The 26,205-nt window shown below is 40.4% G+C and overlaps 1 protein-coding gene across 1 annotated transcript; it reads right to left on the reverse strand.

Annotated features, from left to right (window-relative positions):
* Positions 1-1,404: 1,404 nt before the first annotated feature.
* On the reverse strand, positions 1,405-19,280 carry IMPAD1 (inositol monophosphatase domain containing 1). The gene is made up of 5 exons (XM_008492201.2): positions 18,535-19,280; positions 6,613-6,772; positions 5,604-5,699; positions 3,604-3,765; positions 1,405-2,156 (listed from the first exon to the last, which is right to left on the reverse strand). Exons 1-5 carry the CDS (start codon positions 19,162-19,164, stop codon positions 1,885-1,887), a joined length of 1,320 nt encoding a protein of 439 aa, XP_008490423.2. The 5' UTR covers positions 19,165-19,280; the 3' UTR covers positions 1,405-1,884.
* Positions 19,281-26,205: the final 6,925 nt, after the last annotated feature.

A 26,205-nucleotide genomic window follows, 5' to 3' on the forward strand; every position in this document is an offset into this window, starting at 1 on the left:
AAAATATATCAGCCCCTTTTTAAAAAGGGCATATTCACTTATTTGTCACAGCAAATAGCAGTTTATTAAATTTAAAATGGAAGTCACGTTGCTTTGTAAACTATCTACATGTGTAAAAGCTATTTTCAACAGCAGCAATAGTGTCAATTTTGGAAAAACGGTTATCTAAAATACCCTACCTGTCCCAAAAGGCTAGCAGGACTAAGCTTGAGTCTATTTTGTCACTAAGTTTACAAAATTAAAGTCTGCATCTGTATTTATGCAACATCTGAGGCGGTCTTCAGCAAATGTGAACGTTAGCTACTAGTCAACATGCTACACTAATGACATAAGGAGGAAAAACTCTTTTTAATCACGATGGCAGTATGATGAAAGAAGTTTAAACCAAATAATTACTTGCTTTCCTTTAAACAGCCTAAGCTTGTAGAAAATGAACTTTGAACAGAAAACATCTGTACTAATTAAGAATATCAACTTTTTTGAGGAGAAAAAAGGAAGCTTATCTACTGATAATTCAAACAACAGGTACATTTTAACCTTCTAAAACCCTTCAGAGTGGTGCTGAAAACAATACAGATGGTTACATTTTTGCAGATAGAAGTCCACATATTTTGGAGGTACAACAAGCCGTCATTTGATATCCAAGGGACAATGCCCTGTTCTGTGTAAAACAGAATGACAAAGTGCATTTCTTGGTAAAGGTTTGCAGATTCTGCTATTCTTCAAGTGCCACACGTTCTTCTAACTTATTTAAACAGATTCAAGTTCAAATGATCCCTTTGCATAAACCTCCAAGAACCAAGCAACATCAAGCTGTTTGGCATAGCTCAAGAGCTTTCTGAAGAAAAGAGTGTCCCTTAGCCTAAAGGACAGTGTTAATTCTAGGGCTGTAGAAGAAAATGCTGGTTTATGTCTTGTGTTGTAAATGGAAGCAACCAATCAGCTTAATATTTCTCTTAAACTCATTCCACATAACTGTCCAATGGAAAAAAAAAAAACAACCAAACAAAAAACAGGTGCTGAAGGAAGAGACTGCTTCTGCAGGCACAAATACCAACTATGAAAAATCCTACTTTAGAGAAAAATCTAGCGTGCATCTTCAACAGTGTAAGCAGAAAGCAAGGGCAAGGAGTAACTCTTAAAACTACACAAGGAAACGCTGCCTTATTTTGAAAAGGTCTATGGAAATAATTACACTGATTAATAAAATACTGATATTCACAACCCATCTGAAATAAACTGGTTTACATCTTCAGGGAAAAAAAAAAAAGTCAAAATAGTGCAGAACATTTCTTTTTTCTTACAAAGCAGGTGTGCCACACTGTAAAAGACAAACTCTTGCTGGATATAAATTTGTGTCAACTTTCTTGTGCTTTCTGTTCAGGGGATACAGAACACAGGGCAATGTTTCCTGCTAAATTATTTACTGAGTTTTCAGATGTCTATACAAATCAACATTTTTTCCTACCTAGTTCATTATGGAGTGGCTACAACTACACTAAGAAGACTTAAAAGGTTCAAAAAAATTTCTATGAGAACTACTTAAGTTATGAATAAATTTGGATTGTTCTGCAGTTCACCTATGTTCACCAATAAACACTGTATATACACCTCGTGTCTAAGAACTGCACAAAACTTGTCTCAAAAAAATAACTCATGGAAACTGAGGTGTGAGGCAGTCAGTCCCCTTCCTACTTCTGATGATTATTATTTAATTCTTTTTTAAATACCACCACTGAAGAAACCCAATGCACAACACAGAACCCAAACCCACACCAAAATGCTTTGCTGTGCTTCTTTCCCAGCAGGCTTTCATACCTGCTTATCCAGACAGAGTATTTGGAGCTTGCAAAAGCATGACCTATACTTCTCCATCAGTCACGTTTATTTATGTAATGTTTTTTCCAGATCTGGAAGTTTTTCAATTAGTGCTTTATGGTTCATGTTGATACTGGCTATAAGTCCTCCCTCATTGCCATCTGAGCCTGTGTAACTGATTTCTTCACCAGTCAGGGTAGTCATATGGCCACCCAGTGCTCTTAGCACTGCATTTCCAGCACATATGTCCCACTTCTTAATGTAGGTGACATGGATATACACGTCAGCTTCTTCTTGATTCTTTTCAGCCACATCAAGGAGGGCCAGCACCTTATAACCTGGAAGAAATGAGCAGACGTAAAAAAAAAAAAAATAAAAAAAATTAAACCAAGTTTCTGTTCATCCCAAAGGAGAAAGCTATTATTAAGTGTTAATAAAAAGTGGTATGATTAATTACATCATGCCATCCAGTATCATGGTGGAGACATCAATTAACTGTGTCTGCCCTCTAACCTGGAGAGGAAATCTCTAAAAGAAACACCTCCCCACCCCTTCCCCACCACACACACACCATTTTTCCACTGTACCCCAATTAAAGCCTTTGGTATCGAGACATTATTTGTAGGCAATCTTTACAAATATGCTACAGAGACTTAGCTAGAGACACATTAAAAGAGCAAGATCAGAAACGTGAATAGTTTTGCTCTCATTTTCATTCACCTATTCTCAATCTCTGTACCTAACTTCTATCTTCTATCTACTGTCTTTTTCCCCGAGTTTTATTATAATAGCAGGGAAGATGCATATACCACTCTTTAATAAAGCAACTCAGCCCAGGGCATTCCCCTTTATCATATATTATGCAGTACAAAGTCATTGCTCAAAATATTACTCTTTCTTTTGTTGAATTTTTTCAATTTTTCATCAGTCCAACCAATATTCTTGCTTCATTAAACTGTTCCTTTCTTTGTCTTTTGACACAGAGTCAAGTCTTGGAGAAGATATAATTAGCTACATTTCCATTTCCTTTATCAAAGGAAAAATCATTTAAATTCATTGTCAAGAATCTATGCAAGATATTCTTGACTGAACAAGAATAAGAATAAGCTGTAAGGCAGCTCCAGTTTTCCATATTAAAGACATCAAGGTAGATTTCCATAAAATTAAAATTTGGCATGACTTTTCTGAGACTTCAAAACAGCTATTGCTTCACACCAGTGCCTCAAGTATTTGCATTCTGTCAGTAACACGCACAAGGATGTTGTGTAAGGTTACAAAAGTAAGCTAAAACCTCTTTGAACTGAATATGACGTGGAGAAAATAAGACCTTAGAGACACTAGCTTTTCTCTTTTGACATATATACAGAAAATAGTACCAAACTGATGTATTTTTCTTAACAAGATGTTTAATTAAACATACTACTACTTAACTAACAATGAACATACTCTCTTCCATGATTCTGTATGTGGTCAGACAAGCCTTTCTCCTCCATGGAAGCACTGGTGCCATCAGTGTACACACATCAGCATGTTCACTAAAAGGATCAGAAGAACACTGCTGGTCCAGGCTTAGATCCACTAACACTAAATTTTTGAACAGCCTGAATCCAGAACAACGTTGCCATGCAGGTTTCTATATGCAAAAAAAAATTTGTGTCCCTGTTGTCAAGTGCCTGCTTTTAGGGGTGTGAAGAACACAAGGTAAGAGGAAAAAGAGATGTCACAGTTTTATCCTGTTGATCACTGGGAAACAATAAAATGGATAGGATGCTTAAGGAACCAAACCTGCTCCACCAGCGGGGATTATCACAGTCTTATTTCCAAATGTCTGCCGTGCAACCTGCTCAACTTTTCCTGCGTGGGAGCGGGACACAATTATCCTTGGAGTTTTCTCGTTGTAGGAGGAACGAGCTTTTACATTTGACCCGCCATCCACCATTGCCCAGGCTACAAGAGAATCACAGAAGCTGCTAAGATTTACAACAGACAATCTGTTAAGTGTAAAGATAAAAAGATACTTATCTGAGAAAATTGATACCTCTGCTTTAATTTCCTTTCCTACTGTAAAAGGGAAAGTTAGGGCTCAGAGAAGGAAGGGGTACATGCCTGCGTGTGCATACAAGTAGAAGAGAAACAGCCTCCCCACACATACACACTTCTGTAATTATGGCATTATCCCATGCCTGACTATTCTTGTCAAAAAAAAAAACAAACAAAGTAAGGAAAAATCTCAAGTAGTAACATTCAGAACCTGCAATTGGAAAGCCACTGATGCTAAAAGTATGGCTTTGAGTCAGAGATAGATCCAGTATTTCCTCAAAGAGTCCTTTTATAGGAAAAAAAGCCCGTTTCAAAGCAGACAGCAAAAATACTGCCAAAACATTTTGTTCATAAGGATAGTAATGCTAAGGAAGGAAATGGCTCAGGAGGATAGTAATACTGAGAAAAACATTTGATGGTGTGTATCAGAGGACAGGATTTAAAATACATAACCTCCCACTTGCTTCCTCATGAGGTTCAAAGCAAAGCTTGGTAGGGGGCATCCCCTAACCATTAATTTGACATTTAATTTGCAGACTAACCAGCAATTTCATCTCAACAGAGGGCCAGATTGTATGGCAACAGACCGAGTTACACATAATAACCATGCTGACTGCCCTTTATTGCTTTGTATTTGTGTGGTACTAGTAGGAACAATCCTACTCACAACATATTGTTATTTCCAGCTACGGAAATGAATACTCTTCACACAGAATGACACAATTCATTGCATCTCATGTGATGCCATATCTGAACAATTCACATTTTATTATTATTAAAGGAAATGAATTCTCAAAATTGCAGTACTAAAAAAATATTACTTCAGAGATAGATGTCGATACTTAAAAATATGTGTTCCATGAAACCCTATGGCTCTTAAGACATATTGGAATATAGCACATACTTAAAATGACTGGAAACTGCATTCACATTTAAAGAGAATAAAAATATTAGCACAAAACATTGAGTGTTCAGTGGCCAAAAAAACAGAACAAAAAAAATTATTATTCAGTCTTAGTTTCTGTGCTAGAGCTACAGCACAATTTCTGAACTCTAGAGGTCAGTATTGCCTAAGGGAAAAGAACAGAAAAGCTTATTTCAAATACTTAGTATGCAAGACACAAATCCTAAAACTACTCCGAAGCATACACATTACCAAACTTGCAGTTATCCTCACTGACACATCATTAGTACTAAAGAATTAATTAGTTCAGGGTTGTGGCATTAAAAGCATGTCAGATAATCAATAAGGCAATGCTAGATGGTCTTGCCTGTTGCATACAAACAGTTAACACTGAGATCTTTAATCTTTGTTACTCAGTTTGAATAAATACCAGCTCCTTGTGATACTACCACAGACCCAAGATATCCTGAATGAGCAAAGCAGTTTTCTGCCAAAGAGTAACAGCACACACCTGTCAAAATTTGTAGGTTTCACTTTCTTTGATTTGCTATGAGTACTCCAATTGAAGGATCTTCACTCTTAAAACATAATTTACATTCTTTTTTTTTTTTATCTATGTTTTTAATGTTAAATGAGGGCAGCATTTTCCTTAGTGATTTTATAGCACAGAACACATTTACAGCTCTACTTCTGAGGTCTGCAGCAGTGGTATTTTGCCCTGGGTAGTATTTTCTCATTTAGAACTACATATGTTCTCCCAAACATCAAATCTTAATTAACACTAAGGATGCTAAAGATGTTAAGACTGCAGATGCTGAAAATACATGAAGTCAAAAGGTACCTGTATATGCTGAGAATGGCTTGTGTATCACTCCTATTACTGGTTTACCATTTACGGCCACGCAAACCATTGTTGTGACATATTGCCGAAGATCCTCTGTGGGCAAAACAAAAGAGTGAGCAAGTTTACAGCCAGATGCCAAGAATACAAATAGAAAGCAGACCTGACATTAAAGAAATGTTGTTCTTTGAAGGCTAGCCTACATTCTGCCTCTTGCAATTATGTAACTTTGCTGTATCTTCAAATAACCTTGCAGTTTTCAAAAGACTTCTCAGTTTTCTGGCAATTTTTCCTGTTCAGTAGATCTAACCTGAACACCTACTAGATCCAATGTTAACAGCTGTATCTTATACAATGTATTTTCATGGAAACCTGTGCTCCTGTATTCTCCCTTCTCTTCCCTGCATCCTATCCTTTATTGATTCAAAAGATGATAACTCAAAGAACATTCACCTGAGAAGGTTCACCTGCAAAAATAAAATAAATTAAAAAAAATCCCCATTTTTGTTTGTTCTGCAGTACTTATCAGCAGCAATTTTAGTTGGATTACCCTGAGCTGCTTATGTAGCATCTTACAACATCTGAAAAAGGGGAAGACTGAATCATGCATACTTTTTTGTAAAACTGTCAAGGTAAATAGAACATTTACTAAGCATTCCCTTCAAATAAACTAATAAAAAATATTCTGAGATACTTAGTATTGTTACAGTTATAACTGAAATAAAGAAATGTGCAATTCCATCAGAATCCACAAATGATAGTTATAATTTATTTTAGCATTTACTTAGTTGCAAAGAATACCAATGTCATGTCAGAGTTGGCATATACAAAAGTAAATGCTACAGCCTGTTACTTATAGAGATTTCTTTATGCAATTTGTTCAATTCAAGTCACACTGGCTTGGACATAGCAAACTTTAATAAGAGATGCCATTTAGAGTACTATTTTTTCTCCAGTACAAAAAGCAGACATCAGAATTACACACGATTTGTCAACAAGAATCAGCTACCTGTGTATTCTTGTGTAGCATCTAATGGATCGATCCAGACAGTAACGCTTTCTGCTGGAACCTCTTTAGGCTGGATTTTTTGTTTTATGTCTTCAGGAATACTGCGATCCCAAGAGACAGTCTCCTGATCAGCTGCATCAACATGTTCTTCAGAGTTTATCTATGACAAGACAAAAATAGTTGCATTAACTCATCAGATAGGAACTGTGATGCTCCGGAAAATTACAGATTTGCTCACACTTTTTCTTTCTCCCTTCACCTCCACCTGGAAGAGAGTGAATTAGTCAATTTTCAGCAACTCACAAGCTATTACCACTGTGCAACAAGCAACAGAAAACCACCCTCAGAACTTTACTGTGAAGCTCACCACAGCTGGACACCATTTCTCTGGCTGCAGTTCTTCCTCCTGAACATTCTCACAGCGTGAACTGCAGGTTTTTTTTTACACCAAAAGCTAAATGCAGTTGCTTCAAAGACTACCAGCAGAACATCTGGAGAATCATGTGGTATATAGATATAGTAGAGGTGTAATAGTCCATTAACACAGATCAGTAGATTCAAATGTATAGATATTTTAGCAACAACTATTTAGCAGACTCTGGTATCATTTGGGGGAGCAGTAATCCCAGCCTATGTTCCTGCTTCAGGCATCAAGTTATGACTGGCAATTTAAGCAGCTCAACTGGATATAGCCATTACACAACTGTCAGATGGATGTTATTTTAAAAACAAGTTCCATAGGTCTTTAGGTTAGGTTGGACTAAGGACCTAAGAATGCCCATAAAAACCATTTATAAACAGCAGTGAAAAGTCACATTTAAGCCTGTCATCACTTGCTGCCTAGCTTCATGAATTTTATTCTGGACTGGAGGGCATTTCAGCATGCTCATCAGAGTTTGGTCCAGCAGCAGAGCACACAATCACAATCTGTTGGATGGAATAATGTTCTGTAAAACCCAATACTGTGTCATTGTGACTGGAGTAGCCAGGTATTTTTGGATCACAAGAGATACCGGTATAACAAAAACAATTTATGTAATGATCTCTCATGTTACAAAGCATCACATAACCTGGCAGGAAGAACTACTGAGGAAATGTCTTAACATACATTTTAGTATGTCTCAAAATGGGTCTCAACCCACCCATATCAACTTACTACTAGCACAAATGTGATTTCTAGGAGAATTGCAATGCAACTAGACATAAATTCTAATAGAAATTTAGAAAATTTCATCCCATTTACTTCTAGCACCTCAGTTCCATTACAACACCAATATTTCTATGCTCTTTCTACTGCCAACAAAAGAGAAATCATTGCTACTGTGCCCTTCAAGCTTCAGCCTGTGTGAACTCTTCAGAAAGGCATCATTCCATTACTCAGTAGGAGTGTGTACTCAGTGTCTACAACCCAGAATCACCAATATCCATTTCCTTGCTACAGATGGAGTCAAGATTGCTAACTCAGATTCAAGTAACTGACTGACAGAGCAGATAAAAACCTCTCTGACTAAACCAACTTATTACAGATCTAGTAGGCAAGTGATGTTAAAAGACAACAGAAATAAAGAAATAAGCAGACCCTATTTGAACAGTAGGCTGTGTTATCAGGATTTCTTCAGCAACTCACAAGCTATTGCCATCATGTGACGAGCAATGGAAAGCCAAAATCCAGATTTTTACTGTGAACCACATCCAGTACTGATAAATATCTTCATCAATGAGACAGTGGGATCATGTGCATCCTCAGCAAATTTACAGACAAAACCAAGCTGAGCGGTCTGGCTAACATGCCTGAAGGCTGGGGTGCCATTCAGAGGGACCTGGACAAGATGGAAAAGCATGCTCATGTGAATCTCATGAATTTCAGCAATGCCAAGTTCAGCAAGTCCTGCACCTGGGTTGGGGCAATCCCAAGCATGAAAACAGGCTGGGGGATGAAGGGATTGACAACAGACCTAAGAGAAGGGCTTGGGAGTACTGGTGGATAAAAAGCTTGACATGAGCCAACAACGTGCACTTGCAGCCCAGAAAGCCAACTGTATCCTGGGCTGCGTCAAAAGGAGTGTGGTCAGCAGGTCAAAGGAAGTAACTCTGCCCTTTTACTCTGCTTTGGTAAGATCCCACCTGCTTCATGGTTCTGGAATCCTTAACATAAGAAGGACATGGGCCTCTTGGAGTGGGTTTAAAGGAAGGTCAGAAAAATTATCAGACTTCTGCCATGAAGACAGGCTGAGAGAGATGCAGTTGTTCAGCCTGGAGAAGAGATGGCTTCAGGGAGACCACCAGGCAGCCTTTCCATACTTAAAGGGATAGGCTGGGACGTTTTAATAGGGACTGTAGGAATAGGACAAGGGGTAACAGTTTTAAAATAAAGTCAGAGAGATTTAGATTAGAAAGAAAATTTTATGATGGGGGTGGTTGCCCAGAGAGATGGTAAAAGCCTCCTTGCTCTGGAAGTGTTCAAGGCCAGGCTGGATGGGGTTCTGAGCAACCTAATCCAATTGAAGATGTCCCTGCTCATTGCAGGGGGATTTGGACTAGGTGACATTTAAACATCTCTTCCAACCCAAACCATTTTATGATTCTAGGAATTATACATAACTTACATCATGACAAGAAAAGACATCACACCCCTCAGCTGTAGGAGATTATTAGCAAAGGGTTAAGGGCCATCTTCTCTGAGAGAATTCATAAAAAGAGAAAGGAAGCAGAACTGCAGCCATACATCACAGCTGTCTTTTCACGTAAAACCAGTATTAGAAGCAATGTATGCCAAACCCAGAATCCTTGAAGTTACTGTGACATTTACAAATTAAACAGCTGTCACTGTACAATAAACCTGATGATTGTATTTTCCCCTAGGGAAAAGAGTATTACAAAAAGCCAAGGCAACTAGTCCCACAGACTTGGCAGCTTCAATACAGCCCCTGGGCAGTTTCAGTTCCACAACAGCACATTATGCACCACCATAAGAACACATTTCCTCAAGAGAAGGAAGAGGCCTCCAAAAAGTTACGGGTTGGAACCAATCCTCTGAAGGAAGAATATCATGTTAAACCTGTTGTATAATGCTTGTGGGGAGTCTCTCTCAACAGCCGGCATTAATTTACCAGAAAAAAATTAAAAAGGGAGGAAAAAAGTGGTGATGAGGATGCAGAGCCATCTGGAAGAAAAAAAAAAACAAACAAAAAATCAACTGGGTGACTAGTTCTGCCATTCATATGACCATTTACTCTCTAGCCTTTGTTGAATACTCCACAAGTCACAGCCCATGAAGAAATTCATAACTATTACTACACACACAGTTGTAGAATCTATTTATTGCTATGAAGCTACATTATAGGTTTCTTTTCCTTCCCATTCCATTTCCATTTTAAATACATTAAAATATACCTGGAAAACATGCATTTGTGATGTTCTGTTCCTACTTCTAACTGGCATTTTCTGGAAGCCTTCAGAGGCCATGACCTTACATTTCAAGTTTTTCTGTACTGATATGGATACATAGGTAACTGCATTCCTAGGCCTTCACTCAGAAATTAGGAGTAGCTACAGTAAAAAGGACAGTGCCAAATGTTTCAGACAACAGAGCTTGTTTCAGCAAGACACTTAAATTAAATTAAACTGCTATGTTGGTATAAATAAAGTTCACATGCTTGCTATCATATACATAACTGTGCCTACTCCTAATAATCAAACTTAGATAGCAACCCATCATGAAGGAACTTGAGACAGCAAGCAGAAGACAGAAAGAAATAGCTATTTGGGGTTAGCCACCTAACAGCAACAAGCTGTAAAAGCCCTTCTCAAAAAGCTCTGTAAGCTGCTCACCAACTTAACTTAGCTTAACTACAGTTCAGCAATCTTCCCCAGTCACACTTGAAGGAAAAAGCCCTCCTCACAAGGAAGAAATGCATCAAACACAGAGATTTAATAAAATACATGTAAACCATTGAATGGACTACTGCTGAAAGGTCTGCAAAAATAATTACTTATGAATGAAGTAGTCTGGCTGCATCTCACCAGTGCAGAGCTTCTGCCAAATGAGCCTGCGAGGTGCAGGAATCCTGTAAGGGATGAGAGATGCTGCTTGCAGAAGCCAGCAGAGATCAAACTGCAACAGAGAGATCAGCCTGGGGTGTGCCTTCTGAGAACACCCAGGCATTCCCAGCCTTTGGAAATTAGTTCCACAGAACATGTTCTCCTCCAGCATAACCTCCTCAGGGACATGGAAAGTAACTCCGAAGTGTACTACAATCTTGTGTGGATCAGGTAAAGACATCAGGGAACCTCACAGTGGCTTCCTTGTCCTGTGTCCAGGCATTGGAATGTCCTGCCCAGGACAGCGGTGAAGTCACTATCCCTGGAGACATTTAAAAGGCATTTGGACCTGGTCCTTAAGGGCATGGTTTAGTAGTTGACTGTGATGTTAGTCAAAAGTTCAACTGGATGATCTTGGAGGTCTCTGCCAACCTAAACATTCTGTGATTCTGTGGGCTACCCCCTACTAGAACTTCATCATGTCTACACAGCTCATCACCCAACAAACCCACTTGAATACTAGATAGCTGTCCATGGTGAGGTGAACAAACTCAGGCTGTTTCCTGGTTTGAAAGAGCAGGACACACAGCTGTAGTTTTGCTTTGGAATTCAGACATTAAAGATAACTGAAACTGAAAAAATACATGCTAAAAATAAATAGATTATGTTAAAATACATAAATTACTTTTATTTTTGAGCAAACATCAGTACTTGAAAATGCAACACTTTTGTCAAAGTGTTGGGTGGTATGGTAATTTTATTTAATTACTCCCCCTCCTTCCCCACATCCTTATCCATCCCAATATTCATTTTGCATTTTAATATGCAAATAATCCAGTATCTTGAAAAAAGACGTAGTACAGGTCTTTATTCCTGAGAGTGTCAGTATCCCAATCTGATAATTAAGTCCTCTCAAATCCAAACCTTAGTGCTGTTTTATTAGAATAGAAATCAAAACGAGAACAACACAAAAACTATGCCACCTATAGTATAAAAAATAAATACTAATGAAGCTACTCAAGATAAAAACAAAACAAAAAACCCCACCACAGCTCAGGTAACAGCAGAATATTCACTCAGAATATCAAAATAAGTATATTTTGATTATTTCTTTGCAAGAATGGAGAATGGAACAGGTTGCCCAGAGAGGTGGTGTGAGCCCCATTCCTGGAAACAGCTGAGGTCAGGCTGGACGGGGCTCTGAGCAAACTGATCTAGTTTGAACACGCAAGGGGGTTGGACTAGATGGCCTTTAAAAGTCCCTGCCAACTCAAACTATTCCATAATTCAAGACTATTGATTTTAATGGGACCATGGAAATTAAAAGCCTTGAGGCGCAGACAAAATAGCATCCAGGGGAATGTTAGTAAAACATTAACAGCTGTTTGACTTTGTTTTTTCTGTTTTGTTAGGGCAGTAACTCTGCATGACATACACAGCCACTTCACACACAATCACTTCACCACTGATAACCCAAGTTAAGCATTACACATACCCAAGATTCAAACTTAACTTTGCCATTTGTATTCACCTGACAGAAGACAGAGGAAAGTAGTGGAGGGACAGAAGGAAATAAGTAAATGCAAACATTCACAAACAATAAATGAACAATGATTCTGATACCTTCCTACTGGCTGAGAGATGTCCCCTGTTGACAGTGGAAGATATTTTATCACCACATGCACACTCTGTCAGAGCAATCAGTAAGAAGACACCCACAACTACACAACTTGAAAGCCCCACTGACATACTTAGTAGCCGCACACAACTGTACCTGTTTTTTTATTACTTGAATGTGTTTCAGAGATGTCACAACTGAGGGGGGAGCAGTTCAACCATCAGGCTTTGGGCTTTTCCTCTGCTTATGGGCCAAGCCTCACACCTCACCCTCCAACACCTACTGCCACTGTGCTGCTCCGAAGAGTCACGTGTCTTTATGCCCAGTACACTACAAGTCAGTCCGGTTTTACCTCCATTTGCTCAGCTTCTGTTTTATTTCCCCTCAAATATATCAGAGGTGAAAGCTGTCTTCTCACAGCATCTGTACATACAAAAACTGTGTGAAGGAACTGGATGCCAAAACCTCTGAATGTAAACACTCACTGGAAAAGTCAGGACGTATAAATACACACAACAGGAGGGCACTCTCCAGGAGATCACGAAACGGTCAAAGCACTGTATTTCAAATCGAGGAAATTATCTACCTTATCCTGGTTATGAAACAGGGCTCCAAAATCTGCTACAGAAGGAAGGCTTTGCATTCACCTGCAGCCAGAACTACTTGTGATCCCTCCCTTCCAACTTTTGAATTTTGGGGCAGTGAATAGCAGCTTTCAGTATGTGCTTCCTGAAAGCTTCTGCTGCTTGGCACTGTCAAAAGAATGTACCTTGGAAATCAAGATATCACCTCCTTTTAAGTTTAAAATGTCTTTAAACAATGTGAATAGTGGCCTTGGCAGTGTAGTCAAAAATTCTGTTTTATTCAATACACCAATGTATTTTTAAGCCAGCTGCTTCGTTTTGAAAGGGTTTCTTCCCTTTCCCCGATATATTACCACAATGTATTAGAAAGGAAAAATGAGCTTGCAGAGGTGATATTCTTCATTCATTTCATAAAGGTTGCTCTTGCTAGGATCCAGCTTACCAAGAGTTTTAGCAGGGTGGATCCTATTATGATAGACAGGACCTTCCTGAATCACATGGTTTGCTATATAAATAACTTGTTAAAAGGTAATAAAGTTTAATGAAATATAAATTATATTTTTACATAAATGTGCAAGGTATAAAATATACTAATATTTATAAAATAATAGAAAGTATAAAGAAAAAACCCTGGCCTTGTGTTGTCAATCATTTGAAACAAAACCTCCCAAAATATTTCTATAATAATACAACAACACAGATAACGGAGACTTGTATTTGACAAGGCAGGGAAGTCCAGACAGAAGTTCTGGAGTCTTATCTACCAACAACTACATCTTCCTTTAATTTTAATGACAAGTAGTCACATCATGCACAAACAAGATGTCAGGATCTGCAAAGAATACAGACAAGCCAAAATGTCAAAAATCTCAATTAGTACTTATCAAAACCTGTTACATAGCTTTGGTCAGGAAACCGAAGGAAACAAACAGGTTCTCATAAATGGCAACAGCAGATGACAGCTCTGCTTATACTGACTTATGATTAATAGAAGTTGGTGAAAACAACAAAAACACAACAGAGGGAATCAGCAGGGGGGACAGAATTCACATGTTCCACCAGTAATCTGTAGAAACAACTAAAATTTAAAACCATTAAAAGTAATAGCCACTCACTCATTAGCTAATAAGTTGTTTCAGTAGATGGCAAAATTCTCCATTACAGTTCTGTACAGATGCAAGCCTAGTAAAGAAAAAGGGATGACTAGCTTGTCACAAGAGTTGCAACACTACTTTTCATTTTAAGAAAACATCCAAATTAAGGCCAGATTAAAAATCTATTGATACAATTAGCAACACCAACAAAACTTTTGCTGGTTGTCAGTGGCTACACTAAGAAACTCAAACCTCCAGATGCTCAGTTTACAGATTAAACACCCCCAGTTTACACAAAAGCCAAATTAACTACTTGCAATTGCATCTGAAAAGATAACCACAGAACTCATTACCATAAAGTTACAGGCTTTAATTTCTTTTTAGGTAGAGAGAGCCATGTTAAGAGATGTATCTCCAGACAAGAACTACTGATGAGATTTCAATAAACATTCAAAATTCCTGTTTTACTTAGAAACCTTTTGGCAGTTGCTAAGATCACACAGTTAGCAAGAATGTTAATTTTTGTTAAAAATCCTAAAACTTGAAGATGCCATTTGCCAAACATGAAGAAACAAGTTAATGAACTCATTCAGCAAAGCACTGTAATCCTCCTATGGTCTAGGTAGGATTTTGGTTATTAACCTATTTCTTTTATGTATTTGTCTTTCCTACTGAATCAGTATCAAATGCAGGAGAAATCAATCTTTAAAAAGTGGATTTAGAAAAAAAATCTCATTAAAAGTAAAACTGTCATGTTCTTAAATTTCCACTTCAAACACTGATGACTGATTACAGAATTATCATGCACAAGCTTGAAATGAGGTATTTATCATCCATCTTGACTGGGAAAGACAAAATACCTCTGAGTTTGGGGCACTGGCAAGACTCAACAAACGGTGCTTGAAGAGACTGGCACAGAGAAAGACTTGATCTCCATTACAGTAACAATAAATAAATAAATAAAATAAAATTCTATTTCTCTATTCAGTATTTACAGTAGAAAAAAAGACATATAGCTGGTGCAACCACAGAATAAAAACAATGCAGTGGTCAGAAACAAGCCTTAACAGCTGCAAACGAGAGTACAGAACCAGATAGTATAATAGGGCAGAATTAATTCTGGCAAATAAAACTGAGATCTGTATCCTGTGAACATAATGCTAGTGTAGTTCAGAAGCAAAATAGCAGAATTGTATGCATCACTAAAATTGGCTTTTTTTCACAGCTGGAGGACAGAGAGACTTTGGCCAAAGTAGTGTTTAAGGAATACATCTTCCTCTGTCAATCACTGCTGCCTTTGTGACCAAGCAGGGCCACTCCTTCGGAGGTGCTGACACAGCGGGTTGGTAGGGCCATAATGTGAAGTGAAGCAGAATATTCCTAAATAATTTTTATTTTACTTTTTTACCTTGGATACTTTCATATATATCAAGCTCCTGATGCTGATGCCTGGGAAAGCAGTGTTAAAAAAAAAAAAAAAAAAAAAAAGATCCTGCCCCTTCCTGTCCTGTCTTTTTCACACCTATTTTGGAAGTATATAACAATACTCAATACCATTGAATACATTCGATACACTACACAGTGTAAAACAGAGTTGGTCTGTTCCTCTTTGGTCTTACCTAACCTAGCTGTGAGAAGTCTTGAACAGATGCAAATGCATCTATTTATATCAAATAGAGCAGGTGATGTAAGCAGTGGAGTTCCTCTTCCTCTGTACAGACAATACCTTTACTTAAAGACAAAGGCAAAACATTTTCTATGTTGGGGTTTTTTTCCCTACTTTCCTCTCAGATTTTCAAAGGTTTTTTGTAAATCACCAACTGTCAGGACTGTAAGACTTGTTCCAGATTTATTTCAGCTTCCATTAGTGAGAAGCCTAACTCTTTCACCTTCTCTTAATAAACACACCTAAGAAGAGATCTGCTTCAGGCACACAGTGTGCTTTCCCTTACCCTGTCCAGCATCAAAATACAGAGAATCCGAGGCTGCTCACTGACTTAAATTTATTCCAGTCAAATGACTTCTATTTAGTTATATTTAAACACTGGAAAACCATTGCTATTCTTAGAGGATAATTAATGGATCATTTCCTTTGAAATACAGGCATATTTTGGCTCTCAGTTTTTGTGCTGCTTTCTTGTGGGCTTTTTTGCTGGCTGCAGCATTTGGCACCAATTTAAATGTTGAGATACCCTTACTAAGCTCAACAACTCCACAATGTAAGTATAATGGCATTTTGCATAAGTTTACACTTTGAATTCCCAGAAATATTTCAGTTTGTGTTTGACAGCTTTTGTTAGCAGCACCTTCTCTAGCAAGAACAGAAGAGGGGTTTTGTTTGACTTCAATGTTTTTCTCTTCTGGAACATCCCTCTGTACTCAGGGATGAGACTAGAAGCATGAAGCAAGATATGCATTCATACAAGATACAGGCTTATACTGCCTCAAATGAAAGGTGTCTAGGGAAATCCTCTATAACCCTCATGTTCACACTAAAACTGCAGCACCTCTGTTTAATGAAACAGTACCAGTTTTAGGTGTGTTGTGCTGAAGGTATACATAAAGGATTTGCAGACTGAGATGAGACTTTGCCTTCACACTGGAGAAGCATATAGTGCCATAGGTATATAGTGAAACAAACTTTTAATACAGATGAAAATGCTCAAATACATCATCATAGTATAGACTTTAAAAGACAGCATTCTTACCAGAATATGGAGCTTAGTGGATATTTTTAAAATTCTGCATGAAATAAGCTGTTATTATCCTGATCATGTACTTAGAATACTAAATACCCCAGAGCTGATCTGTCAGATTGTTTGGCAAATCTTTCAGTTATTCAAACTCTTCCTACTCATCATCAGTGCTCAAGTGCAGCTAATCTAAGGAGGGTGTGAGAGAAATAAATAAAATATAACATAAACAACACATGCTAGGCTTTTTTCCAGTTCCACATATGTAGACACACATTTTTCACTTCATACTTGGCTGGAGAATACACCTGCACTTTAGAAAGTACCATCTATTTTTAAAGACTAGCAGAACAAATCAAGTGTAACAAAAATAAAAAGGCATAACAAAGTTTTTTAAAAGTAGATGTTCAAAGCTAACATGCTGTGAAACAAAAAATGTACAAGTTAGACTGTCACTGCTATACATCCCAGGCACCAGAGCAGAGTTTATGCTCACCACCAGACACAGAACAGGAAATACAGTTCACTGAGCTCTTCAAGCCCAAACCAAACTCCTAGCTTTCTCTGGAAGCATGGAAAATTTTTATATCTAAACTGAAGAAGTCCCTCCATGCGTGAAAAGGGAGAAAGCATACAGGCTTCAGGCAGCGGTACAGGTATGCTGTAATGCCAAGTTCCATGAGGATGCTAAGCAGCAAAAGAGAACAGGAAACTATACTTTTCCTTCCTTTACCACCTGTGAAGGTGGCTTGACACTCACAGACACCAATCTTCTGAACACAGCCTTCATAAAATTTCTGTAGTAGATTAGTCACAGACCAAGCCTATTTCAGATATTTAAAGGAAACACCAAATTCTTCAATTTTACATTTAGTAAGTTCTCTACAACACTGTAAAAAAGAAAAAACAAACCACAAAAAAACAAACCAAAACCAAAAAAATCCCACCAAAACCCAACACCAAGCCACAGAAAACCCAAAAAGCCCAACCCACACCACCCTGAAGAACTTTCAGAACAGCCACTAAAAACTTACCAAACATTAAACTTAACTTTTTCCCTCAGCCTAACCAGGAAAATAATGCCATCATCGCCTTTCCAATCCAAACTTGGGTTTTTCCTTCAGTTTCAAACGGCTGCAAAAACCTAAGGAGTTTAACTTCAAGAGACTAAAGTTCCTATTTACTAAAGTGAAACTGGAAACAGAGCTGAGAACAACCAAAAACCCTCGAAGTCAGCTGCTGGTTCGTTTGCAACCCCACATTTCAGGGGCAAGTGAGAGGAGAGGGCAGTGCTCAGCTCTGAGAGTAAATTCCTAGGCAGTAATCCATAACGTGACACAGCCGCTGGCTTATCAGCTGCCCGAGTCAGGAGAGCTCAAAGCTCAAGATGTTACAACGAGGCGTTCCTAAACCTCAAATTCGCCGTTCCTATCACTTAAGGCAAGAAGGGCAAATTCAAGAAAATAAGAACATTGCTAACCTCGACATAGCAAACACACGTGGATTTGGCCGCTAGCCCTGAGCAGAGAGGCCACACACTTCACCCACCACATTCAGACCCGGTGCTCTTCCTCCTTCTAGTCCGTACCAACCCAGTTTCACCTTACACGCAACTCGCTTACCCGCGATCCAACTCCTTCGCCTGCAACCCAACACTCACAGCAACAAGTACGAGGTGGCACCGCCACTCCACCAGCCCGAGGGGAAGGAAGGGCAGCACTTTCCCCCGGAGGTTACAACACGAAGCGGTGACACACACGAGTCTAAAAGGCCCGCCGGTTCCCCTCAGGCCGCCCGTAGCCGAGCACTGCACCGGGGGGACGCTCGGCACCGGACCCAGCGGCCTTCCCGCACCCCCCTCCCCGCCTGACGGGATGGCGGCCGGCACTCACCTGCACGGCGGGGAAGGCGGCCTTCAGCAGGTAGAACATCCTGCGGTTGGAGAGGAGGTCGCCGCTCGTCAGCTGCTCCTCGGCTCCCTCCCGCGTCTTCCCCTTTGCCTTGGCGTTCAAGGCGTTATCCTCTCGGACCCGTTTCACCTCCTGCCCGCCCCTGACAGCGGCCAGGACGGACACAGCCAGGAGCTCCCGCAGGTCCACGGTGCCGGCGGGCGCGGAGCCACGGGGGGTCTCGGGCCCGCCGCCCGCCGGCTCGCTCAGCATGAAGAAGGCGAAGCGGCCGGCCAAGAAGCCGGAGTAGAGGTGGTAGAGGACGCCCAGCCCCAGCAAGCAGAACACGGCCATGCCGAGGGGCGAGAGGCGAATCCCCATAGGGGCCATGGCTGCGGGGGAGGGGGGGCACGACGGGGCGGGCGGGCAGGGATGCCGGTCGCTCACCACAGCCTCATGGCGTAGCCGGGACGGGACGAGACGAGACGGCACGGGACGCTCCCCCTCTTCTGCGACGGCAGCAACAGTGCCGGCCGGGCTCCACGCTCGTCCGCGGGGAGCCAGCGCTGTCTGTATCCGGGTCAGGCGGAGGCGGGGCCTGCCGCTCGCACTGAGCATGTCCCACGGCTCCATCGCTCTCCGGGGGAGCAGGAGTCTGGGGTCTGTGCTTTTAGGTGTGTGGCGGAGGACTTTGTGGTTATAGCAGGAGGCGGCAGGAAAAGGGAAACCCCTTCGATTCTTACTGTGGACACGCCTGACAGCACCCACTTCAGCCACTGGTTCTCATGCAGTGCGTGTTTTGGGGGGGGTTGTGCTTCACCTCCTAGGCAGCGGGTGGGACAGGAGCATACGACCTGCCCTGCCCAGGCCCCTGCCTCTCCTGCCTCTGCTCCTGCCTCTGCCCCTGCTCCTGCCTATGCTCCTGCCCCTGCTCCTGCTTATGCCTATGCCCCTGGTCCTGGTCCTGCCTCTGTCTCTCCTCCAGCCTCTGCTCCTGCCTCTGCCCCCGCCCCTCCTCCTGCCCTTGCCCCTGCCTCTGCCCCTGCTTCTGCCTCTGCCCCCGCCCTTCCTCTTGCCCCCGCCCCTCCTCCTGGTCCTGGTCCCGGTCCCGGTCCCTGTCCCTGTCCCTGTCCCTGCCTCTCCTACTGCCTCTGATCCTGCCTCTGCCTCTCCTCCTGCCCCTGCCCCTGCCCCTGCCCCTGCCTCTGTCTCTGCTCCTGCCTCTGGTCCTGTCCCTACCTCTCCTATTGCCTCTGCTCCTGTCCCTGCCCCTGTCTCTGCCTCTCCTCCTGCCCCTGCCTCTGCCTCTGCTCTTGCCTAGGCTACTGCTCCTGCCTCTGCTCCTGCTCCTGCCGTTGCCTCTGCCCCTGCATGTCCCTACCTGCCCCTGGCAGCTGCTGCCTTTGAGGGAAGAAGGGCTTCACCCTCCATGGGTTTTGGGGCTGGAACCGGGGAAGGTCGGAAAGATGGCTTATCAGGCCGGGATGGAGTTTTCTGCTGGAAACTGGTTTTGTATAAATTGCCTCTTAATTTCTGAAGCAGTTCTGAGCGTTAGTGCCTAGCATCTCTTTCAGGTGCTGGTTAAGGAACTTTGGGGCGCTCAGCCCCCTGGTGCTGCTGGCTAGGAAGTCAGTAATAAGAATCCCTTTAAGTCTGTTAAATTAAGCAAATGCAACTGTTTTCTCAGCCAAGTGATGTGCTAAAGGCCTATGTATTTTAATTTATACCTCTTCCTTGCAAGTCAGTTGGTTTGGGGCTGTGTGACACTGCGTGTTTATGACCAGGATGGATATCTGGGATGGAAACATGGGGTTACTTTTTTTTCACTTTTCTAATTCTCTCTAGTAGTTTGGAGTAATTTATATTAGGAATAAAATAATTAATAGAGCATTGTGTGTATTAATTACATGTTCAAGCAATAGTTTTGTCTGTTGATAGACAGGTTATAGAAACAGATCTTGGTAGTGACTCTGGGAAGAAGTAATTGCTAAGGATCATGAATTGTAAACATTTTCCTGGGATCTTGGGGCTTGTTTGGTGGGGTTTTTGTTTGTTTATTTGGCCTTTTGTTTTTTTGTTTGTTTGTTTTTCTTTGGTTTTTGTTTGTTTTTTGGTTTTGGTTTTTTGGGGGCTTGGGGGGTTTATATTTGGGTTTTTTTAAATTTTAGTGTTTTGTTTCAGGTTTTTTAAGTGTTACCTTATATAATCAAATGTGAAAACCAGAAAAGACCAAAATTAAGCTTGGCCTTGCAAACTGAAGTTGCCCTATTATGTCCTCTGCATTTCTATTTTAGTGGCATCTTCAATGCCACAGTTACTCACCAAGTATCCTGCAGGTTAAGACCCTCTCTGAAGTGAACAGGTATGTGCAGGGACTGAGGGGAAAAACCAAACCAAACCAAACCAGACCTTTGTTCTCACCAAGCAAACTCTCTTATTAATCTGTTTTTTCTTGTTTGGTCTCTGCTTGGCCTATCTGTGGCTAAGCTGAGCTCCATGTTCTTCAACACAAGAGAGCAGCTGGTGTGACAGGTTTCAATTTGGTCTTCTTTTTGTACTTGAAAAATTGTTTCCAAGTCATAGTTTGCTGTGCCCTTTGCTTTCCTATGGGACTCCTTCAACTCCAGGCCCTGGGTAGTGAAACTGAGAGTTACTGAGCAATTGAATCACAAAGGGGGACTAAGCAGGTGCACTGAGGGTTGCAACACAGGGTTGCTGCTGGACAAAGTCAGCTTGTGTCTGAAATGACCAATGAAAATAATACTAACAACCAGATATGCTTGTAATGTCTCCACTTTTAAAAAATGCTGGAAAAAGTAGTCTAGAGCTGTGCTGCCTGATGCTATCAGTAACAGTTTGTTCTTTTCAGTTACCTGAAACTACTATTTTAAACTACTGGTATAGGAAACCCAGGAGAAGAAAGATCAGCAACTTTCTGAACTGGTTTCTTAGTGGAAATAAAATAAAATACTAGGCTTTTTATCTCACTGAAGTCTGCAAAGACCGTAGGGAGGCATAGAAAATTATGGATTTATTACTTGCTGCTAGCATTTCTGTGCCTGCAGTAAATATTAAGAGTAATGTAAACTCTGAAGAGGACTGTGCACAGAGGGTTCCTTGATTTCATTGATACTGTAGGAACCATCTCTGCCAAGTTCTGGAATAAACAGTGTTTATTGCTGAATGCAGTCACATAAATAATACACAATATACTGACAAACTTTTCTCTGCAGTAATCTGACTCTGTCATTACCAAGACAATGTTTTAAGGCCTTGGTCTGGCACTTCCCATACTGTTTTCCCAAAATTCCTCAATTAGGTCCATCATCTTTATCCAGGGTGCTGTTTACTTCAGCTGGGCTCCAGAATATCACAAAGATCTTTGCAAAAGCTCCTGGCAGATGGCATAAAGGGAGTTCTGGCAAGATTTTCTTTATAGCTTCAACCTGTGAGATAAAATTGAAAAACAAAAAAGTTTCCTCTGTTTATTCTTAGCAAAAGGAGATTTATCCCTTTACATGAAGGATGAGGTAAAAATATAATAGAAATGTTCCTTTTGAAAAGGACATCGGGGCCTCACATGTAGTGAAGTGGTAAGGTAAATATAAACTGACTTTATGGCTGCTGCAGGACTTGGATTAGATGACTTCTTGGTGCCCATTCACCTACCCAGGGTTTATTTATAAGAAACAAAAATTGTGTTCATACTGCATGACTTCCCATGACTGCCCTAGAACACTCACCACTGGTAAACATCTCAAGAGCTAAAAGTGATTTCACTGATAACTGAACTCCAAGGCTGTGGAGAATGTCAACCACAAGTGCACAGACACTTCAGCTTAGGAAGTGCCCACCTGGCAAAGTGTGTTGAAGCTGTACCAAGTAGTTTGAGAGAATACTACAAAAATCAGAAAAATCTGCTGGTGACAATAAGGAAACTGCTGTGACCATGATAAAACAGTAATGGAGATACTGAACTGTAGAAATCTTAAGGGAGTTAGTGGCAGCTGTCAAGCACAACCAGCACTTAATCAAATAAATTAGTTTGCATGGAGTAAAGTCTAGAGGTCCAAGACAAAGAGTGGATATTAAATGACCTTATAGTCTTAAGTGCAAAATCTTCCAAGTCTGTAAAGTGAGTGAAAATTCTATCAAATTAGAACAGTATTTACATATTAATTGGAAATATCTACTGGAGTGAAATTCACATCGAATTTATAAAGGAATAGATGGCCATATAAGTACAAGCTGGTGAAACACCATGTTTCACAGCTTTGTGAAGGATCTCCTTTAGAACTCTATTAATAATCATCTGAAGGGTTTAATTGCCGATAGATTTGAACAGACTCCTCCAGAAAGGGTTGTGGTGGTGAAACACCCTCAGCTAGGCAGAACTTCATTTTCATTCTAACACTGTGCTGGTTTGCAGAGGAACCTCTCTGAACTGTCACCATAATTCACAGATTGCCTGTTCACCCAAAACAAAGCATGTTCTTTTTCCAGCACTGCAGAAATAACACCAAATACTATCAATTGCAGAGTAGTTCAGCAGCAATCGCAGCTGAATGAGTTTTTGCTCCTCAGTTTCCACCCACACCTGCTCATTTCTGGCCCCACACTCCTCTGCTTCCCCCAGTTGTACCAGCACAGCTATTCATGGAGCTCTCCTGCAAACTGGGACAGTGAACTAAGCCAGAATTAAAGCAATTTTATGTCTGTCTGCCCACCTGAGTTCTTGGTGCAAGCTACAGATTACCTGCTCTCCCTGTTATGTCCTGTTCCCAGCTCTGTTCCCACTACCTCTGTGCAAGCTGCTGTGAGTGAAGCCATGCAGGGAGCTGGGCCAGGTAGAACTCATAAATCTGAAAACTCGGCTGGAAAAATAAACAGAAAGCATGGAGCATGGCATGGGGATCAAATGTTACACAGCTCTTTTGGACTGCAAATTTGACTTTTTTTCCTGCTTTGTCCTAAAGAAGTGGATGTAATGGCATGTAATGGGCTGGGAGTGAGGGCAAAGAACGCTAAAGCTCCTATGGAGTGTCTATGAAGTCTTATGTTGTGAAACTGCCTCCTGCACTTCCTATTGTATCTTCAAAGAAGCTTTGAAAAAGAGTGCTAATACCCTTAATAAAAGTGCCAGTGCTTTTCTTTGAACATCTGAGATTACCTCAAAAGGGAGTAATAAAACCTAGGTCTTCCCACACAGTCAATCCATTTGAAGAAGGCAGTCTTGAAGTCGAGGCTTAGTTCAGCACTCCTGGTCTCAGCCCTCAAAATTAACATCTGGTATCAAGATATTCACGCTTTGCACTTGGTGAGAAACACCCAAGTGGCAAGTGCCTCTGAATTGTGGATACTACTCTGCAGAGAAAAGAAGAGGATACTGTCCCAAAGCCTCCCTTCAGATTTGGTCTAGGAAATTTTTAAGAAGGGGTAATTTAGGGAATTTAGCAGAATTTAGGGAGAAATTTGAAAGTCCAGGAGTTTATCGAAACTCCATTATTCCTTGAAGCAGCTCTTTAGTTTGTGGAAACAAGCAATTCTTTGGATCCTCTACTCTGGCCTTTATTTATATATATTTTTTTTTTTTAATTTTAAGCTTGCTTTACAACACTACCTTCAGGAAAGTTTATTACAGTATACTGAGATGAAAGCTTTATTTGAATAATGAATGTTGAAATAAAGTGAATATTTTTACTTCTAATTGGGGAGGACACTACTGAAAAGTTTCTGATTTTATGGTAATTATTTCAAAATTATTCTCAACCTATAACTTTTAATATTAAACTCTGTAATACCTTTAATACTTTTAACACATAACAGACTTTTATAACTTATAACCTTTGACTGGCCAACAGCCTAGTTTGGGGATTTAGAAAGAAGCTGAAATGGACACCTTAGTAGATTGTTTTGGGGAAACCTACATGTTACTGTTAATTACTCAGTTTCACTGATCTCAGTAACCATTCATCATCCAACCAGTGACCTAGTAATGAATATTATAAAACAATATCAAGCAAAGGTATTAAATAGAAGATGCTTATCTTTATATACATTCTTAGTAAAAATCTGAGGACAAGCATCTTATCCTGCATACATCAGGTAAAATTATATTACTTTTATAAGTAATTTAAAATCTAGAGTTTCCACTAGTAAAAACCTAATGATGTTGCATGAGACTGTGGACAGGGATAATAGTATAGCAGTTAATATGCCATCTACTACTTCTAAAGTTTATTTTGTTTATTTGTTAGATTGTTCTTAATTGAGTAATAATTTTCATAGTTTTGGCTTTAATGAGAAGGTCATTAAGTGTATGAAAGTTAAACTAGCCAGCACAAAATTTCTTCCCTTTCATACCAGTTTGTGTTCACCTTGAGGGGTTTTTTTGTGCCTAGACACAAAAGACAGCCAGCTGGTACTGCAATTTGATGGAAACCATGCTATGTATTTCCTTTGGCTCCTTTGAATATCTTGCAGCTTCTGTCTTTGCTGCTGCAGCAATTCTGCCAAGGGGGAAGTAGCCTCAGGGCTGCTGGAAACAAAATATTGTGTGAGAGGATCTTGTTTGTAAGGAAGGATTCCCTTCCTATTGGAAAAGTGAATGAATCAATTGATTTCTATTCTTGTGCTCGGTGTGATTATATGAGACAAGCATTTGTGAGATTTCTGAGGGGAGGTGATGTTTCTACAGGTGCTACTTGCCAACTATTTGAGAAATTTTTTGTCCTTTTGTTCTTAGCAGTGTAACTAAAATATTAAACTGACCCAATGATGTCTAATTTGTATACAGCAGTTTCTATTATTTGGATACTCTGCCCCTGTTATACAGAAATTTTATTCTAAATATTGACACTGGATTCTTTCCTGAGCCTGAATTCCCCTCCTAGTGGTCTGACATACCTCTAAAACTGGATGTGTTGGGATGGCACAGATATCAGCTCTGCATTTGAGTTGCATCCTCTCCAGGTCTTCACAGACTCCAGGTTGATTGAGGCTGACTTGAACCTAGAGCAAACACTGGCTCCCCACGCAAGGAAATTCAGGCACAAGGAGGATTCAGGCAGTGTGAGGACAGCCAGGATGACTCCTGGGGTGCAGCAAACAGAAGTTCACATTCAGAAGTTACTATGTGGATATCTGAGAAGCAGTGAGAGAGGAACTGGCATGATGGCTTCACTGGCTCTAGTTTAGTCTTTCTTAATATGGCTGCTGAGGTAGGGTAATGCCAGGAGCAACACAAAAAAAGACTTATTTGCAGCCAGAAGCCACACCATATACTTTGCAAAGGGGAAATGACAATGTTTCATTTTCAAATTGCCAGGAGCAATAAGTTTGATAGCTACTAGCTGGTCTCTTTGCTTATCATAAAAATTTCTTTGGCATGTTAGATATTTTACGAATAGCACAGGGGTTCAGTGAATACTCTGCCTGCACTAGCAAAGGTCTCTGTTCTGGTTCCATGTACTCTGGAGTATTCTTCCATGTGGGATGGCTCCAGATCTTCTTCTGTACTAAGCATGGCTTCCAGTGCAACTGTCCCACAGGACTTGCAGCAGTTTTGAACTGGAAGAGCTGTTGTACGTTGAGGTGTCTAACAACTCAGTATCCAGAGCTGGTGCCTAGGTTTCATTTGGTTTCCATGGACAACTGATGGGGCTTTAGGTGGTA

This window comes from Calypte anna, chromosome 2 (assembly GCF_003957555.1).
Source record: "Calypte anna isolate BGI_N300 chromosome 2, bCalAnn1_v1.p, whole genome shotgun sequence".
Classification (NCBI taxonomy): domain Eukaryota; kingdom Metazoa; phylum Chordata; class Aves; order Apodiformes; family Trochilidae; genus Calypte; species Calypte anna.

What these genes read in the sequence shown, in the direction of transcription:
- IMPAD1 (XM_008492201.2), bottom strand. Translation starts at nt 19,164, where the DNA reads ATGGAGCCGTGGGACATGCTCAGTGCGAGCGGCAGGCCCCGCCTCCGC. An exon ending in CCGCCTTCCCCGCCGTGCAG is followed by an intron (nt 6,773 to 18,534) that starts GTGAGTGCCGGC and finishes GTCTTGTCATAG; the next exon opens with ATAAACTCTGAAGAACATGT. An exon ending in TGCTACACAAGAATACACAG is followed by an intron (nt 5,700 to 6,612) that starts GTAGCTGATTCT and finishes TTTTGCCCACAG; the next exon opens with AGGATCTTCGGCAATATGTC.